General features: G+C 39.9%; 1 protein-coding gene across 2 annotated transcripts in view; it reads left to right on the top strand.

Moving 5' to 3' along the window:
* Positions 1 to 21,029, top strand: part of SLIT1 (slit guidance ligand 1) — a 145,401-nt gene that overhangs the window by 10,481 nt on the left and 113,891 nt on the right. For both annotated transcript variants that reach the window (XR_015743520.1, XM_026701093.2), the window contains exons 2-4: positions 14,770 to 14,841; positions 15,095 to 15,166; positions 17,046 to 17,117. Coding sequence is in view for 1 of the 2 variants with exons in the window: in XM_026701093.2 (XP_026556878.2) it covers positions 14,770 to 14,841; positions 15,095 to 15,166; positions 17,046 to 17,117 (216 nt within the window). In the remaining variant the exon portion in view is untranslated. The remainder of the gene's footprint in view (positions 1 to 14,769; positions 14,842 to 15,094; positions 15,167 to 17,045; positions 17,118 to 21,029) is intronic.

Raw genomic sequence — 21,029 nt, 5'->3', positions numbered from 1 at the left:
GGAAAGCTATGTGTTTATATATCCAGGAAATCAGAATGGGATTTTACTTTACAACACACCTTTAAGGTAGATAAGTTTGATAGAATTTGACAATAGACTATGACCCATTTGGCTGCCTCTTAGTTTTAGAAGGTTGGCAGAGCAACATTTACAGTAAGCAGTCTGGTAATGGTGACTAGACGTGGATAGTTTCTAAATGGACCATACCTATGGAAGAAGAACTGCCCGCATATGGGTGGAATATAAATAGGCCATCAACAACATATGATAACCAAAGAGCTCAAAGGACAATAGGAAGAAAATGGAGATACCAGCTAATTAGAAAAAGAAATCAGGTGAGTGGATCAGGCTGCTAGTTAATATGTGTTAACCATAATATCTATATATCATCTCTAATATAAAGACAGTAGCTGTGTTCTGATGGCAGAGCTACTCATGGTTAACCTAACTACAGCTTGCTTAGTTACCCAATTCTCAGAGTTCATATGACACAATGATCCAACATAGGTTGGATTTGCCCAGCATTCTAAGTGTGGCATTGTGATTCAAGGTGTTGCAAATACAACCACACTGTTTGAATACCAGGTGCTGGGGAACATAAATGGGAGGGACCATTATACTACAGTTCTTCTGTAGGCTTCTGATTGGCTATAATGGCAATAGTGCTGGATTAGACAGACCATGGGCCTGGTACAGTGGGCTTTTTCTTACTTCTTTTATGCTTATATTTTTAGACCTAGTGTCACCAGTAACTGCTACTTTGCACTTTGATTTTGATGCTTCAGTGCTTTTTGAAAATATTTCCCTTTTAAAATATGCTTTTTATACTTCAGTTCATCATAAATAAAATGCTTTTGATCCAAGAGTGGAAGGTGGGTAAGATATTTCCTGTAGTTTGAATTATGTCTTCTTTTAAGAGTGAGAATTGTCTCTATATTATGAAGGATTATTAAAGCAGTGTCAATCAAACACTTGATGGTAGATCGGATTCAGAGGATATTAACTTTGAATGGAGTGTCATAATCTGTATGTGTGTTGTGCATTTGTACGTACAATTTCATGTAATGATTGAAATGACCGAAGGCAAAAAACCAGTAGGGTTGAGATCAACTCTGAGGACTGTAGCCATTCAATTTTCTTGGCAGTGCAACAGAAATAATTTGCCATGGTCTTCTTCCAGGATGCTTTTTTCATTAATAATAAACCTTGTATTTATAATACAATCTATGTTATTATTCCTGTGGCTCAATTGAACCTTTCCTTTATTCAAATAAGCTCCTGCATATAATCTGCTGCTCCCCCTCACGAAGATTGGGTCCTGTTATCTTCAAGCACAGCAGTCATGATTCTGCTGCCGGGAAGGAAAAGCAACACATCTTAGGAAGAGATATTTCTCTAATGATTTTGAGCTTTGAGAGGAATAGATTCCAGCTGATGCTTGCAGTGTACATGCTAAGTTGCAGAACAGTCACTATAATTTCTTCACGATGCCTCCAGGTCTTGTATACTTCCTTGAAGAACACCAACTGTGCATCGACTGAGTTTAGTTGAAAAGTTGGAAGGAAGACTTGGCATGACTACATCTTCCTTCGACTTGATATATATCCTCCCCAAAAGTGATGAGTTTCTTATTGGCTACTAAAGGCAATTCAGCGCATGTGTTAAACTGAGAAAGTGCTATATCCTATAATGTGCCATATCCTATAATAAAATTAATAATCAGAATGGCCTTATATTCCTAGTTCTCCCAAATTGGGATCAGATCCATTTCCCTTCTTTCTCATCTACTGATTACTCCCACTGCTATCTAGCTTGTGTTTCCTATTCTGGTTTTTCTTTTTCTACTATGAACTTTGATGGAACTTCTCTTGATAAAGATTTCATTGTTAGTTTTAATATCTGTAGGTTATTGCTGTCTTGCAGACAAAGTTAGGAAACTTGGTCATATTGATTCAGATAAAAAACATACAGAAAGTCAGTGACAGATTAATAGGAACCTGACTGCTAGAGTGACAAACAGCACTGTAACATCTTAAGGTTCTTTGTTGTTGAACTGAAAAGCTGAACAGGACATTGTTTCCCTGGGCAATACACATGAAGAGACCTTATCCAATTTATGTTTCAGTGTTTGAAAGACTTGGATGGAAAAATATGTTAAAGCAATGCAATAACAGAAATATATTAAACTAAAACAAGTTATGCCAGTATTTACTTTAAAAAAACAGTCTGCATTACCACACCAAGAGACAGGCAGAGAGACAGAGAAATAAAAATACACTAACTTAGGTTGCAGTGGAATGAAAATCCTCTGCATGTGTGCTGTGGTAAGAGAGTTCAAGGAACATTGTCCCCCCGGTCCTCTTCAAGTCTTCAGAAGACCTGATCTTGACCTGATAATATCCCGTAACCTAGAGAACGGTATTCGGTTTAAATAAAAGCATCCTGCCTATGTCCCCACTTGTGGTTTATCAAAGAACCTGTGTGTCACAGTGTAAAAATATTCCCGCCTCTCTATAAACTCTCACTACTCCACCACAGATTTCAGGTACATAAAATCCTACCGTTTTTATTGTGGACATGACCAGTGGTGTGTTTGGGGCATATTGAAAGGCATGGGTTACCTCCCCTCTTGTTCCTAACTTACCTCCCCACTTGTCTCTAACTTACCTCCCCTCTTGTCTATAATTCCACCTCAGCTTGCTCTCCCAGCATAGTCCCTCTTCATTGCTACTATTTCCTGAGTTCCTCACATACCTAGTAATCTCCACCAGCTTTTCTCCATGAATGAAGACAGGACTCCATGGGGTGGGGTAGGGTGGGGAGAAGAAGAAGGGACATATTTGCCAACCATTTTTAACAATACTTTTAATGGCCAGGGTGTGTGTGTGTCTGTCTGTTTATATATCTATATATTTGTATCTGTATCTATATATTACTTGGATTTATATTTATATATTATTTCTGGCTAGTTGCTACAATCATGGCAAGATCTGCCTCCTTCCTCCCTGGGAAATTCAATTATTTAGTATCTATATATTTCTTTTTTTTTCATATTATTTTCACTTGGGAGGCTCAAATGTTATGTGCAGGAGTGGTAGGCAAAGCAGGAGAGTCCTAAGGAGCCCCATATACCTGAGGCAGAGTCCTAAGGCACCCCATTCCTTCTGTGGTGCCTTCCCCTGATGGTATTTGAGGTGCTGAAGTGGGGAGGGGGTTGTAAACCAGAGGAAGAAACCATCTTCTACCTATATATAACAAGGGGCAGACCCCCACTTCATTTAGCAGTGGCAGAGAACAATATAGGGGCTGCCAATGTGGATAATGAACAAATGTTATGCTGGCATTTGTTTGATCAAAGAGGAATCGGTAGCAGGGAAAGGAAAAAGCTCACAATTACGTGTCAAAAAATAAAACAATTACATTAGGCTCCGTAAGAGTCAGTAAGTAGAAGTAGTGCACATGTAAGAAGGCAAATATATTTTCAGATGCCTTGACACAGAGTCTTTTTCTGGACACAGCAAAATGATCTCTGTTATATTCCATTCTTTTTTTTTCAGCACTTCAGAAGATTAGCTCCTATAGCGATTTGTGTTAAAAGCCTGATTAAATCTGAATCATATAAATTTGAAGTTGAAAAGGACCTTTTTTCAGGCAGTCATTTTATAGATAAGGAAGTGAAAATTGATTCTAAACTTTGTGAGTGGAGGACTGGGGAGAGCAACTCAAGCAGAATTTACCCGAATTCTATTCTCCACAAAATTTCCAGAGGTGAACAATATATACAATATATATGTACCTTACAGCAAGAATTTGTGATATTCTGATGCTGAAAAAGTGGCAATTTTATTTTGAAGGAAGAGCTACTGGAACTTTTCTTGTGTTTCTGAGACAGAAGAGGGAGAAAGTCAGATTCCAGATCAGATCTCTGACGTAAACCTGCAAGGACCAAGGGTTAAGGAATGGGATAATGAGAATGGGATAATCTGTGATTTTCTATATTGGAGAAAATCATATAAATATCATACAAATCTTCTCCCAACAGGACTTCATATTCTATGAATAGTACAAAGCCACTTTCAAGGGACAGAGTAGAACTGCTATTAATTTCCCAAATTAAATTTAATTCCAAATGATGCATCATGTTCATTGACATCAATATTTTGTAAAGGTTAAGGTATTAGACATTCCTTCTTGATCCAAATAGCTTCATAGGGTTGTTGCTATGGTAAAATGAGGGGAGATCCTCATATCCATCCTGAATTAACCATTAAGTAAAATAAGTATGTGCTTATGGCATCAAGAGAAGTAGAGTACCACAGAGGATTCCCCCCCAGCTATTATGCCCTTTAATCTTTTTCTGCCACACTCAGTACTAGTTTTCAACACTTATTAAGTCTTAATGTATTTTCAGTTAAGCAATGGAAAGGCCAAGGGGCACCATTCTGAGCTGTGTTTAGCCTACGAATTGGCTATAATCCAGTCCTTACACTGCCTTTAACCACTTGGAAAAAAATGTGGCATATAAATAAATAAACAAGATGGATGCACTTTGTAATGCTTCACAGGTTCTGCTTCTGGAAAAAAAAAAACCTTTTATCTTATGCTTAAAATTTGTTCAGGCATTTTCAGTTACTCCCTAATGAGGAGATCGAGAAGACAAAACATTCTGATATACTCTTGCTTAATCTATTTGACTGATTGAGTTTTCCTGGTGATAGAAAAGGGAACAATAGCTTTTATTAACACCTTTTGTCTGCTCTCTGGACTTGTTAAGGAAAAACACAAAAAGGCTTAGGAGAAAGAAAAGATGTTGCATTTTAAAACAACACCTAACTCTTTTAGTGTGCATTCCTTGTACAGCTGGATGAGGGTATGTGTGCACATATGTGTGTAAGAGGGAAAGAAGGGTAGGAAGGGTTATACTGATTTTATTGTGGAGAAGAAATACCTCTCTAACATCTTGCCCTGAATATTTAGTTACTTGGAGTTAATGTGAATTACAGCATTGTTTTTTGGTTCACAAGAATCTGATGGACAGCTCCAAGTTGAAAAAGTACAAAATTGGATTCTGAACTATCAAGAGTAAGGGTAGACAATATGAAGCCCTCCAGTTGTCTTAGGACTATGATTCCCACTAGCTAAATTCACTGGAGTCCTACAGTACTTGAATTTCAGCATGAAGATCAGATCCGAATGATAGGTGATTTGGAATAATTGTTCACATGACCCAATGCATCAGGTTTTGTAACAGTTGGGATACGCTGACCCTACCAGATTCTTAGTTTTTAAGCCTGAAAGCTGAAAGTTGCAAAATCTATCCAAAGTAATGTGCCATAACTATGACAGATCACTGGTTTGAACTTCTTAGTCTGCTTGCAATGTCAGAACTAGGTATTACTTAGGAGGAAATTGGGCATGTATTTTCTCTTAGGACAAATGAAATAACAGAAGTGATTGAGAAATTTATTTTTCTTTGTCATTTATTTATTTATTTATATCCCATCTTCGTTATTTTTAGAAATAACTCAAGGCTGCAAACATATCTAAAACTCAAATAGCTCTCACCTTGAACCCACACCTCTGACATACATCATTTAAAAAGAGACAGAGGGAAAACAAAACAATGGAAATATCCAGGTATGGATCTTTCACATCATGTAATTAAAATTCACTAATCAAGTTTTAATCAGTATATGTGATGCTTTTGACAACAAATCATGCCTGAATCTCATCAGGATTTCAGACATTTACATATTTTCACTTTCCTTTATTCCCCATTTTTTCCTCTATCTTCAGTGTTCAGTGTTCCTTGTTCTTTCATCACTGGCATTATCACATTGTAATGTAAAAAAATGTATTACCAGGAATAACATTATGCATTTTTTTTCTTTAAAAGTACATGTGATAATTCTTAGTCTTATTATTCATGTCTATATTGAAAGATTGGCTTGATAAATATAAAATGAAGTGTAAGACACAAATACTAATTTGTATTTGAGATTTGGAAAAGAACTATGGATAGCCTATGGATAACAGATTAAATAAAAGTTATACTATGGAGGCCACTGTGTTTATTTAAAACTTTCATTACTACTTTTAATAAGTGATAATGTAATACAGTAAATGTGCAACACTCGATACAAGAGGAAAGGAGAAAAAGTTTAAAATATTCAAGTGGGAAGGATCTGGGAATTTGATCTAGTAGTTAAGGCACCAACCAGGCTGGAAAGCAGGAGGTTGTAAGTTCAAGTCCTGCCTTAGCCTGAAACCCAGCTGGCTGATCTTAGCCCAATTCACTTCATGGGCTAGTTGTTGGGGGGAAATAGGAGGAGGAAGGTGTGCTGGATATGTTTGCCATCTTGAGTTATTTGTAGAAATAATAAAGGTGGGACACCAATAAAATAAAATAAAATAAAATAGGTGGTGATAATTTCCATCAAACTTTCCCTCTTGTTCTTTATATCCTATTTTACCTTGGTTGCTCTGTATTGCTTTTCACTATAATTGTTTTCTTGTTATTTTGAATGGACTGTAATACGCTAATATAATTCATAGAAAGAAATATTCCCCAACCTATAGGATCTCGTTCTTCAGTTGTTCAGTCATTGTCTCCCAGCAATTGTTTCTCTGAATTCCCGTGCGTGTTAACAATGATAATACCGTATCAAGCCATCTTATCCTACATCAGATTCTTTTGATTGCCTTTGATTTTTCTAAGCATCTAAGTCATTGATTTCTCCTGTAATCCTGGCTTTTGCATTATGTGTCTGAAATATTTAAGCTTCACTTTCATAATGATCTTTACTTTACTTTCCAGTGAACAGCCTGGTTTTACTTTTAGTGTTGAATAATTTGTTTTTCCTGGAGTCCTTCATAATCATAACAATTTTCTCCACCACATTCCAAAGGAATAGAGTTATCTCATTCAGGCTTTCTGATTGTCAGATTTCAGAGGCATATCTAGGAGACATAGCACTGACAGTCTTTGTAAGTTTATGGCTCTCCACTTTGCTATTTTGTCTAGATCTGCCATAGCCTTTTTCCCAACTAGCAGAACTCTCTTTGTTTCATAGCTACAGACACAGTCACTATCCCGGTACATTTTTGGAGCCTTTTGTGAGATAAAGTCTGTTGACTATTACAACTTCTTCTCCACTGTTTGCATTGGGCTGAAATTGTCTATTAATCTTAGTTCTTTTTTAAAACATTGAGCAGCAGACCATTTTTGCACTTTTTCACCTCAGCAAAAAAAGACTTCTTAAATCTTCCTCATTTCTACCAAAATGAATCATCAGCATATCTGAAGCTGTTGATATTTCTTTCAACAATTTCAATTCCAGTATCTATTTTTTCCTAGTTTGGCATTTTTCTCTAATATTTTGCTTTTAATTTATCAAATAAATAAGGTGATAATATAACCTTCCCTATTCTGAACCTTTAGTTACTCCATATTCTGTTTAAACTCTTGCCTTTTGTCATTACACATATTTTACAATATTTACAGTGAGTGGCACATTATCCCTATTTTTCTAATTTCTTATAGTCTAGACATTAAAAGCAATTGCATAATTAATGCAGTAAAATATGACTTTTTAAATTTCTCTTTTCCATTTCTGTTGGATATTAGCAATACGATCTTGAGGGCCCCTATTTCTTCGATGCCTCTGTTGTATGTAATGTTGAAATCTGGATTGAAAAATCTTGAGCATTATCCTATCAGTATGTGAAATAAGAACTATTATTTGGTATTTTGGATTTTCTGCCTTGTTTTGTCGTGGAATATAAAAATCCTCGGCCTCTGTTTTGTTTTCATATCTACTTAAAAACTTCATGTAGCATTAATACTACCTCATCTTGTAAGATTTTTAAAAAGTTCTTCCTGGCATGTCAACTTCTGCAGCTTTATTATTAGTAATATTTTTGAGGACTCATTTCTCTTCACTTTCCAGAATGTCTGGTTCTAGGTTAGAATTCTGGGACGTTGTTTGTTCTTCCACATTTTCATGCCATATTCTATTCTCCTTTATATTTTCTTACTCCCATAGATTCGTCTTAGCTTTAATCAGGCTTACTTCTGTGTAAACTATTTTGATTTTTGTTAATTTTCTTAATGCTTGCTATTTTCTTTTCTATTTGATTGTTATCCTTAATTTCCTTGCACTGCCTATTTAAATATAACTATTCACATCTTTTTGGCCTTTTCTGAAACTCAGTGTTTGCTTGGGTAATTTTTTTCTCCTGTCTGTTGCTTTTTGCTTTCTGCTTTATTTCAGCTATTTTCAACATGACAGCAGGCAACCATTTCACTTTGTTTTGTTTCTTGTTAGTCTGATGATTTTGTTTTCTTCAAGCTGTGATTTTGCAAGGAGTTTATTGTCTGTGCAGCATTCAGTACAAGTTCTATTTGTGTGACCAATTAGGGCTTATAAGTGTAATTGCTTGCAGAATATAGAGAATCTGATGTACTAACACTGATAACCTTTTAACAACAGATCCTATCTTTTTATGTTGTCCATAATGGAAGATATCCTCATATTCCCATTCCAGTACATTTCAATTTGTTGATTCCTAGAACAGGAGCATTAGCTCTTGACATTTCAGCTCTGACAACATTACATTCTCCTTGGAGCAAGATTCTAACATACCATGTACCAATGGCATCACATTTCTGAGCACATCAATATCAAGCTATCCTATTGGCTTTAATCCAGCCACGGGGAAAGCATCAGTGTTATCCAGACCCTCTGCTCTCCTCTAATAGTTCAATGGATACTTTTCTACTCGGGGAGCCATCTTCCATTATTACTGTTTGAATATACATTTGTTTCTTGACAAAAAATACTGGGGTGGTTGTCATTTCCTTTTTCACACTTTGGATGATTCCTTATAGTAGGCCACCTTTCTGGGAATTGCCACACATTGGAACTAGTGCAGTATTACTCCATGGTTACTGATTAGCATTTGCTGACCTATTATCACTTACAATTGGAAAAGGTAATTTTTTCACAATGTACATAAATAGTTAGGTATTATATTTAGGGATTCTTTGCAGTCAAATGGAGCAAGTGAATTCCTGATGTGAAACACCAGAACTTCTTGCACGTAGCAGGTTTTTCACAGCCTCATACATGCATGTCTGATTCTCATCAGCATAGTATTATTTACACCTTGCACTCTTCCAGGTTCCAGTCCTAGAATATATTTTTGTTTTTTTATTAAATTAAACATTGCTGGGTGTGGGAGCAATTTGGGGTGTGTGACAGTTTAACTAGCAAAGCATGATTAGTATGATTTTATTCTGAAAGAACACATCCTCTTGTGTCCTATGTAATTTATTTTACTTTTTAAAGGCACACCCATAACCGTCTCGTTTATTTAATTGATGTTTTGTTCTCCACCTATATTTAAACTACTTAAATTAATGTTAAACAGCAGATGGGCTCTATTATTATACCTGATTGAAATAATCCGGAAATGGAACTTGAGCTCCCATCAGAAAGAACCAGGCTTCCCTGCCGAATGAGTATGTGGGAATGATCCTAGCAGCACAGAGAGAATAACTTTCCCAAAATGGCAATTACTTTATGAGAAGTATCAAGAATATCACTATTGATTTTTCACATCACCCTTACAACCATATCAACAAGGCTTTGGGCTAAGAATAATACTACATATAATGATTTTTCATCAGCTGTTGTTTCCATTCTTGCCTATCATTCTCCCTCATTCTTCTGAACACAGAGGCAGTAGCTTTCCTATGGCCATGGCACAAATTATGGACATATGCTGTGGGAAAGGGTATGACCAAAAAAAAGGAAAAACGTTAATCATTTGGATTAAACCAGAATATCCATATTCCTACAGATTTATGCAGAGGGACTTTGGCCACCAATGTGGTATAATGGATACCAGTCTATCAGCAACACTTCCCTTGGTGTCCCCAGTTCATTGCCCAACTTGATTGAATCTTTTTAAAATAATATTTTAATTTTCAAAAATGAAAGGACAGTTACTGTATTGCAGTGCAAAATGCTGGTATTCAGAATGTAACTGGGTAGCTGATGATCCCAGAGGTGTAATTAGGAACACCTCAGTGATTTATTTGGAAAATGCCCCAATTTGAAGTTGTAAAGAGCTAGAAAGTATGGTAGGGTATAGTCTCGTCAATTTACCTTTAGTTTAATTGGGATTTTGACTAATAACACATTTCAGGACAATCTAGCATATGGGATGTCAAATTCCATTTAATTGAGGGTTGTGTTTGACCTTGAGGGCTGGGGTGGCCATGGCCAGCTTGACGTCACTCGTGTTGGGGGCGTCTGTGGTGGCCCAAGCAATCTGTCAGCGAAAACAGGTTCCAGAGCTCCGTTTTCAGCTGCGATGGTCTCCTGCCGCCCTCTGCCAGTGAAAATGGAGCTGGGGGAGGCACATTTTCACTGGCAGAGGGTGACAGAGGCCGTCACAGTTGAAAATGGAGCTCTGGAGCTCGTTTTCACTGGCAGAAGCACCATGGGCCGGTCCTTTGCTGTTTCTAGGGTGGCCCAGCAAGCCAGCTCTAAGCACCCCGCTGATTGGATCCAGCCCCTGGGCCTTGAGTTTGACACCTAGCATCTAGTGGTTGGGTGCAGTAACATATACTATGTACCCTCAATTGATATCTAGTCTGTATATACAGTTGTGGTAATTTATTTATTGATTTATTTATTTGATTTATTTATTTGATTTGTCAATTGCTTGCAAGATAATAGGTATAAGTATAAACTTGAGTAAGAATACAGGAAATAGATACAAATAAATGGGAACAAAAAGACAGGGATGGGAGGCACGATGGTGCACTTATGAACACCCCTTACAGACCTCTTAGGAATGGGGTGAGGTCAATAGTGGATAGTTTGAGGTTAAAGGAGTGGGGGGTTAGAGGATGTAACAACAGAGTCAGGTAGTGCATTCCAGGCATTGACCACTCTGTTGCTGAAGTCGTACTTTCTGCAGTCAAGTTTGGAGCGGTTTACATTGAGTTTGTATCTGTTGTGTGCTCTTGTATTGTTATGGTTGAAGCTGAAGTAGTCATTGACTGGTAGTACATCATAGCAGATAATTTTGTGTGCTACGCTTAAGTCCAATCGTAGGCAGCATAGTTCAAGGTTGTCCAAGCCCAAAATCTCAAGGCTGGTGATATAGGGTATTCTGTTGCAAGCAGAGGAGTGTAGTACTCTTCTCATGAAATACTTCTGGACTCGCTCAATTGTATTAATGTCCGATATACAGTGTGGATTCCAGACTGATGAGCTGTATTCGAGTATTGGTCTATCAAAAGTTGCTCTAGTTTGCATTTCAATATTTACGGAGGAGAAGCTTCATTAGGTTAGATTTACAACTCTTAATGCCTTTTTGGCAATGCTGTTTGAGTGAGCTCCGGAAATTTGATATGAATACTCCAAGATCCTTGACAGAGTGAGGATCGTCAACAAGGTCATATCTGCCTAGTTTGTACTTGGTGTACTGATTTTTTTTACCAATGTGTAGGACAGAGCATTTGTTGGTTGAGATTTAGAGTTGCCAATTTTTGACCATTCAGACACATAATCAAAGTCGCTTTGAAGGACAGTAGCATTGACGGTGATGTTGAATAATTTTAGGTCTTCGGTGAAGAGGATGCAGTTGCTTATAAGGTGATCTCAAAGGTCATTTATAGAATATAAAGAGTGTGGGTCCTAGAACTCTGCCTTGGGAGACACCGCTGTTAACTGGAGCAGGGTTTGATACAGCGGTCCCTATTTTTACTATTTGTTGCCTGTTTGACAGTAATACTGATACCCATTTGATCATTCTCTCCTGGCTGAAGTAATTAAAATAATGGCACAATCAAAGCCCCACTTTTTAAATATGTTTCAGGAAATACAGTTTTGAAAGGGGAGGGGGTCTTGATCACTTTGTCATAGCCAATCTCTTGATTTTTTTTACTTCCTCCTCCCCTGCTTTCCCCACTCCCAGCAGATGCCTCTGGTTGGGAGAGCAGTTTTCTTTCATTTGTTGTTCCAGGCAACACCCAGGGTGACTCTCTAGATATGATCATAGTTGCTAGCACTTCATGGAACCAGGAAAATCTTGGCCAATGCAGCCAATACTCAAAGCTGTTCATTTTAAAGTGCACAGAAAAGCAGCAAGCAAAACATTCCTTCTTGGAACTACAGGCTGGACTCTCTCTCCACTTTCATGCTAAAAATCAGGAATAGCATTGCATTTACTTGGCAGAGTCACTGAACTGATAGCCAAGCCTCTCTTTTCAGAGAGATGCACTCTAGTTACTATATTGAAATGAGCAAGCGGTGCATATGTGTACGCGTTAAGCCTTCACAATGGTTCCACCATATTAGGAATTTATCGATTTCCTTCTAACAAAGATTGCTCTGGGCGAAAGCCGGGAGCCCAATGATTGTACTTCTGTAATTGAAAATGTAAATTCCTGTGGCCATGGGGCATTTGAGTGACAGTGCTTTTGCTTCACACTGGTACCCAAGACAATAGCCCAATCTCCAAGATGGCCTCTAGATACCATAAGCAATATAAATGGCAATTTGCAGAGGAAGCCATTTTGTTGAAGCTGACTGGGTTATACCCTAGAAAACCCTTAAACACATCATGAGCCGAGCTGGTGGCAGCTGCTGCTCCTCCTTTGTCTGATGAGTGCAGTTTGCCAATACCTGCTGAGGTGCATAAATGCTGAAACAGCGTTAGCAGTTGTGACAAACTCTTTCCAGCAGTTGTCTTTAGAGAACTCTGATGCCATTCTCTCAAAGGTCCTTGTCAATTCTCATTCTCTAGAGGTTCTGAACTTGTTGGCAGGGCTTTCATTTCTCTTCACAACATGCCAGTAAAGAGAGAATCACTGTTATTATGATTGTATCAGGCTGAGGATAAAATTACTTTGGCAGTTTTTCCTGCCTTACAATTTTATCCAGTGGCTTTGCTGTTTTTTTTAAATAAATGTCATTAAATGAGTGGCTGTCCTCCTTTCTGTTGCTAACTAATTGCCTTTAACTTGCTATTATCATTCATAGCAAATATAGCCCCATTTCTCAAAGAGTTAGGAGATATCTATTCCTCATATTGTATTGTTGTGAAGCAACATTTAGCAAGTGTGGCTTCCTATCACTACTATGCAGGATCGAGAGAAGTTACAGACCTGTTACTAGTTTGCATCTGAACTTTTAAAAGGTAGAAAAACAATTGCTACATTGTCTTCCAATCTATGGATGTGTTAGTTGATTTTGAAATCAGAAACTATCAGTAGGGCAATTTTTCTTGTGCAAATTTCTGTTCATCTCAGGATACAAAATCATTTTGCACATTTCCCTCAGGAATACAAATAATTAGCAGTATAGAGCAACCTTCTCCAAACTTGTGCCTTTTCTAGTCATTGGACTTCAGCTGTAATTATCAGCAAGAATTGCCAAAAAAGCTGAAATGCAACATACGTGGACAACCAATGATTGGGAAAGGCTGGTATAGACATTCTTTCCAATGGGTTCCCTCTATCACATTCCTTTTCATTCTCTTGTGAGTGTTAATCAAGTGAAATTCAAGCATGTATAAAAATATCTATCACTGCTACATTCTGAATAGCACACCTAAATTTGCATATATTCAAATTTTATTTTTTATTAATTTCAATTCCCAACTAGTGCCTACAATATAGGCAGACCTAAATTCTTTGTTTTTATGCCCTCCCTTGGTGAACTTTACAAATTCTTCCACTTTTTAATTATGATAATTTGAACCTTTACAGTGGTAGTAGTCTTGATAGAAATTCTGAAAGGTGCTTTTTAAAAAAATATATCTTGATTTTTTTTATGAAATCCATTTCATAAGGGACTAATACAAAGCACTAACTGGCAGGAGAATGAGATAAACAATCTCATGAAGAAACAAAGGACAGTAGGCTTCTTTCAGAAATGTCATCGTCCAGAAGAACCTTAAGTTTATGAACTAGCTCAGTAAATAATCTATACAAAAAATGGAATGCTTTATGGATGAACTCGGGTGGGATTCTACCAGTTCGCACCTATTCGCTAGAACCAGTTGTTTACATTCTAAGCAGTTTGGAAAACCAGTTGTTAGAAGAAATTACTGGCCTAATCCTGTAAGGAAGGAGGGAAGGAAACATTCTGGTGTTGCTTACAGAAACTGCCTCTCAGTTAACCCTTATTACATTCTTCACAGGACTAGACTTCCTGTCTCTGGAACTTCTCTGGAGTTTTTTCCCCCTCCTTTGCTGGTACTTTGTTTGTGTGGAGTGACCATTCAAAGCTACAATGGCACTGAAAAACATGACATGACCATTTTTCACACTTACGACTGTTGCAGCATCCCCACAGTCATGAGAGGCCAGGGGCGGAGATGCGTGCCTCGATGTGAGTGATATTGAGTTGGCCACGCCCAGCCAATAACATGACTACCAAGCCATGGCCACCCAGTCACATGACCACCCAGTCACATGACCACCAAGCCATGCCCACCAACTTAGCCACGCCCACAGAACCAGTTGTTAAAAAAATTGAATCCCACCCCTGGATGAACTGCTATATAATAGTTTCCCCAGCTTGGTGCTTCCAGTTTCTATAGTTCAGAGCTGTCTAGCTAACCTTTAAGTTTCAACTTATTTTCAGCTAAAACATTTTGAGAACATCAGGTGGGGAACTTCTGCTGGGGAGTGTGGTTCTGAGACTAGCATATCTTTTCATTGCTGATGTTTCCTTCTTTTCACAGGGAACTGAATGGAAACAATATCACTCGGATCAGTAAACATGACTTTGCTGGGCTGAAGCAGCTGAGAGTTCTGTGAGTGATTTTTCCTCAACAACATAATCACCTTGCTCCCTTCTCTGTCTTGATATCATTCAAATTTTATACCAGGTGTTTCCTTTAGTCGACAGTGGCCCCAGTCCCATAAGAGGATTGGTCCCTTGTTCCTATACAAAGTCAACAAACATGATTTCCACTTACTAGAGTAATAAGTGTGCCCTTTTCCTCCTGTTTTCCCTATTTTCCCCTTTAGGTTATACAAGTTCTGATTCTTGTGTCATTCTTATAGGCAGCTGATGGAAAACCAGATCAACGTGGTAGAACGAGGAGCGTTTGACGACATGAAAGAATTAGAGCGACTGTGAGTGTCTCAGAGATCTGGATGTGCTATGAAAGCTGGTGGTGGGAAAAATGCCAGAGAACAAAAAAGAGATGCAATTTCCTAATAGATATCTCCATTTTTTTCCTTCTCTACTAAACCATGCACTCACAAACATGGGTTAGGGTTCCCATTGGACTTCCTGATCCTTGATAGATTAGAAGCAGAATTAAGCAGGGATAGGAAGAATACACCTTATGGTCAAAGGCAAATGATTCCATTACCTAGATCAAGTACAATTTCTCTCTGCCCCACCCCCCCTTCTCCTCATATGAGCAGATGGTGCAAGATCTATGTGGTTTTACACTCATCTTGAACAGCTTGGCTGGCATTTATACCCAGATGCTTCTCAGTCTGTTTGCCATTCTTTTCAGGTCCAAAATAATTTCAGCAAGAAGCATCGAGTTAGGGACAGTGCACAGACCTGTCTCAGCAACATCTGCATGTTTTCTTCATAGCAATTGTAAAAAACACCACTTAAACACTTGCCGCTTCTCTCCTTAAACAGTTACCCAACTTTGCCACCCTCAGAAAGAAAGAACAGTCCCAGTGCAATGTTGACTGAGTATAATATCCTTAGAACCTATCACCATTTAAGTTGGCAGTTCTTGTAATAGAGATATGCCATCTATAAAATGTCGTGACAATGAAAGTTTTCTGTTTACTTCTGGGTGGATTTTCTGTGTGGGTGAACTTTTACATTAGCCTTTCCCCTAATTTCCATCCTCTAGGGGGAAAAATCTGCCTCCATGCTGCTATTCTATGACTGAGTACCTTACTTGCTCTTGCTGTGTTAATATGCTCTTCAGTCTTGATAATAATCCAGAAGTATACATTTAAAATATACATCCTTTGCAATCTGAGTAATACTGGTAAAACTAAAACTGTGCATGTACATAGTTATGCTATGGTGTTTATATTCAATATTTCTATTTACAATATTTGGTGAGTAACGTTTTCATGATTTATTATCTTCTAAATCTGCAAACACATGGTGATGCTAAATGGAGTAATCTGCCAAACAACATATCAAAACCAGAAAGCCATGAGACTTTGACATCGTGAAACATAAGTAGAAAACCACAACGTATTGGAATTTAAATCTGAATCTAGCACTGTTTGACGGCCTAAAATATACACAGGACAAATACTAATTATTGTCAAAAAGGCTCTGAAGTCTTCTTTGCAAATATAGCGGGATTTTCTCCCAGCAGCACTGATGGGTGGGGATAGGGATGTCCAAAGAAGCAAGACAGCAGATACAGTTTTACAACCCAAACCTTCCCCCTTTTGTAGAACTTAGATTGTAAGCTTGCATTCACCAATTGGCCTACGTAGGCTATGCCACTGGTGTCTAATTTGCTATGGAACCAGTGATTGGATTATAAAGGAAAAGGAAAATCTTGGCTTTTGTAATGGCTATTCCCTCAAATAATGGAGTATTTAGTGGAAATCACTACCTGTAGCTTGGATGGCATGAGATACATTGAAGGTTATACTGCATCACTGGAAAAGTAGCATCAACTCATAAAACATTGTAGATATTTCATTGTAGAGATTTTACAAGTTTTGTGTTTGTAATCCTTGTCTCATGTTCATGTTTTATTGTACATGTTTGTGTCCATTTGCATAGAGAGATTAATAAATATGGACTAGGAAAATTATGTTTTAAGAGCAGGGAAGCATTATTCCATTCTAGCCATAACATTTTGGAGATATCTTGCAGAAAACTGGACAAAAATAATTGAATTGCTATATGTAGTCAGTACTATAATATCCCTGGGTTGAGGAAGTCCACTTGCTTCTAAATGTATCTATGAATGCTCATGATGACTTCTTTCTCCACCCTCCGTTTCTCTAGACGGCTTAATAGGAACCAGCTACACACTTTGCCAGACCTCCTCTTCCAGAATAACCAAGCATTGTCACGCCTGTAAGTAATGTACTGCATTTTGTTCACAAATTATTATATAATGTTTTGTAACTTGTTCTCCTGCAAAATGATGGTGAATTGGTGCTGCTATTCATTCAGGCATTTAAAAGCATTTGAAGTGCTAGGCGTAGGCATTAGTATCAAGATTCAGAGGAATTATGCAAGCAAGTATACCAGGGGTGTCAAACTGATGGTCCGTGGGCCGGATGCATCATATCTGCGAAGGAGGAAATATTGTAAAATGTCACATGAAGGCAACGTGATGCTGCGAGTTTGACACCCGTGAAGTATACTAATGCAGCATGACTCCTTGGGGGTGATTGTGTTTTGTATTTGTTGAATAAGAAGCAGATAAAGTTTGACCAATCTTAACCTATAGATGTTATACTACCTTAATATTATAGGTACCAGATCAATACAAACCAATGTTTTTGCTTCCCTGGGCTCCTAATATCATTCTATGTTTTAAGGAAGTCAAGGCTATTTTCTATATTGTGTATAACAAAGTTTATGCACTGTATATGCAAAGGTGAACATACTATAGTTCATATGTTAATATTGTACTAGATGTGCTGAATTCTACCAAATAACATTTTAGGATAATAGCTGAGATATGAAAGTTGATTGGTAATCAGCTACTCAGTGTGCTGATTGTTCAGTTGGCTGTATTTCTTCAGGAATTTTTGAAAGAGTCTTGACTTCTGGTTGGTCTGCAAGTTAGGCATAGAGGAAGATGACAATTAGGACAGGCAGAGTGGTAGCTACAAAGGAGTTCCATTGCATATCCATATCCAGATACTCAAGTATTAAAGAATACAAAGGAAGGAATAACTTCACATCTGCACAGATGTACCTGGGTTGAAAGGATATTGCAATTATGCCTCTTGCTAAATTGATATTGATACATTTTAGTAGCATAGTATACATGTATGACTCTTTGTGTACATTCATGTGAAGTATTTTCCGAATTGTTTCAGATGAGAAATTCATGAATGAGAACTGGATTTCTATTTTACAGAATTAAATGCTAATTTAAATATTTTATGTTTTTCATTAAGCAGAGATGTAATTATTTGTTTTCATTTTTAATTGTCAGGAGTTAGAAAAGATACAAAGTGAATTGTACCTTTTTTTCTGAAAAATAACTGTAAATAAATTAAAGGCAAAATGTACAAATGTAAAAAAAAAATCCCCTGTACATTTGTATCCCAAATTGCTTGTCCTAAAATATTTAATCAATTCAATATTCAATAATTCAATGTGTTGGTAGAGCATCTTTATAATTATTGTGTTTCTATATAGCTTTTCTAACTGCAAATATAGCAATAAGTTGTATAATATGTTTCCTTCTATGATTGTTAACTATTAGCAAAACATAACATCATGTGAGGGGGGTGTTCTGTACAGAAATCTGCATACTCGAAATCCGGCAACCCGGATTGGCTAAAACGCACTGCCACCGGATTGGCTGAGTGCGCGGCACTGATTGGTCGCTCGGGATCGACCGCGATTGGCTGAGCCGATCGCGGGCGATTCAAAGAGACCCGATTGGCCGCAGCACTCAGCAGAAGGTCTTTTTAAGCCGCGCTTCTTCCCCACTTTCCCCACTTGTGTTTTGACCCCAATAAACGAGCTGAACCAAGTCACTGACTCGCGCATTTGTTCGTATGAGATATACGACACTGGCGACGAAGGTGGGATACTAGCAAATCCCACACCGCACGTGGCCCACGGAACCGCAACCGGCAACATGGCCAGCGGCAACGTGCCACCCGCTCCTTTCAACGCCGCTACTGAAGAATGGGAATCTTACATCGACCGATTCTCATGTTCTTAGAGAGCAACAATCTCAAGGACGCGAACGGACAGAGGAAACGGGCCGCCTTTCTCACGCACTGCGGCCCCGCGGTTTTCAAAATGGCAAAAGCCCTTGCCAAGCCGCCGATGTGAAGGTCATGGACTGGGACGATCTCGAACCCCTGCTGAGGAGCCACTACGCACCCGCTGTGCCCACCCTCATTCGTCGGCACGAATTCTACCGCCGCGACCAGAAGCAAGGTGAGAGCGTCAGCAAGTTTGTGGCAGAGCTCAGGGACCTCGGAGGGCTATGCGGGTTTACCGATCTAGACGAAGCCCTGAGGGACCGCGTCGTCCTCGGCCTCCGGGATCCCGTCCTGCAAAGCCGGATCATGGCAAAGGGCGACATCTCCTCGCTGATGCCCTCGCAGACGCCACGGCGGCAGAAGCGACCCGGAGATCCGCAGCCCAACTGAAGCAAACCCGCACCGCAGAACGGACCACCGCAGCCGCGACCGACGACAACTACCGAACAGCCACCTCCACGCACCACGGCGACCTCGAGTCCTCCTCAGGCTCGGAAGACGACGAGGAAGGTGTCCATCGCATGCAGACGGGCGCGACCGGCGCGACCCACGGAACCGAAGATCAAAGTTCCAGTGTGCCGGCTGCGGGGGTGAGCATCCAAGGTCAGAATGCCGTTTTTAGACGCGATCTGCCGCCATTGCGACAAACGGGACACATCGCAAAGGTCTGCCGCCTAAAGAGGAACCACAGCCCCGCCACCGAGACACAACCCCCGAAGACGCGACACCACCAGGCGCAACAACACTCCACCAAGAAACCGCGATCGGGACAGCGAGAGCCGCTGGAGCCGGGAAGCGAGGAACCGCCGCTTACACGAAGGCCGCCAGCGTGAGGAAACCCACCAAACGGTCATCGCCGGCCATTCCTCCAACTGGGACAGTCGGAAGGTCCACGTGGAGGTCAAGATCGAGGACCGCCCCTGCAAAATGGAAGTCGACTCCGGTCGTACTCTGTCCATGGTCGCATGGCGGGAAATTAAGCGACTAGTACCTTCCATGAAGCGGCACGAGCTGGAGAGCCAAACACTCGCCCTCAAAGATTACCAGGGGAATCGCATCCCGTGGTGGGGACCGGGCACTTCAAGGTCACCTTTAAAGGGCGCACCGAGATACTCCCGCTAACAGTCGCCGAACGAGACCGCCCCAGCCTATTGGGACTACAATGGTTTGCGCCGCTGGGACTAGAAGTGACCGGCACCAACCACATCGCCGAAGCAGACTGGGAGGAACAGCTCGTGCGCGACTTCCAGGAGGTCTTCGACGGGAACCTAGGCAAGTACCGGGGCCCCCAATATCGCTCAGCCTAGACCCCACCATTGCACCCATCCGCCTCAAACCCAGGCGAGTACCTTTCGCCTCCGACCCAAAATCGATGAGCAATTAAACAAGCTCATCGAACAGGAGTCCTCGAGGCCACAGATCATGCCCGATGGGAGACCCCCATAGTCACCCCGATAAAGCCAGACGGGTCGGTGAGAATCTGTGGGGACTATAAGGCCACCCTAAACCGCGCACATAACAAAGCGCCTACCCCGTCCCAGTAGTACAACACCTCTTGCACTCACTGGGAGGAGGCAGGGTTCGCCAAACTCGACCTGGCACAAGCCTATCAGCAACTGCCAGTAGACGAGGAAACCGCCGGCGCAGACAATAGTCACACACCGGGGCCTTCCGCTGCAAGAGGCTGCAATTGAGTCAGCGTAGCCCGGGGTATTTCAAAGCCTGATGGAAAGACTCCTCCGGGGCATAAAAGGGGTGGTGCCGTACTTTGACGATGTATTGGTAGCCGGGCTGATCGGAAACAATTAGAGGACCGCCACGGGAAGTACTGAGGAGATTCCAAAACGCGGGCTCAAGGTTAAGAGAGAGAAGTGCCAACTGCACACAACAAGGGTCGAGTTCCTGGGGTATTTACTAGATCAGCATGGAATCCACCCCACCGAGGGCAAAATAAAAGCCATTAAAGAAGCCCCGAAGCCCCGAAACAAAACGGAATTACAAGCGCTCCTGGGGTTAATAAATTTCTACA

The sequence above is a fragment of the Pseudonaja textilis genome, chromosome 4, assembly GCF_049901715.1.
Source record: "Pseudonaja textilis isolate UNSWEBS1 chromosome 4, rPseTex1.2, whole genome shotgun sequence".
Classification (NCBI taxonomy): domain Eukaryota; kingdom Metazoa; phylum Chordata; class Lepidosauria; order Squamata; family Elapidae; genus Pseudonaja; species Pseudonaja textilis.
The sequence above is the reverse complement of the archived record's forward strand: the minus strand, read 5'-3'. Positions and strand labels throughout refer to the sequence as shown.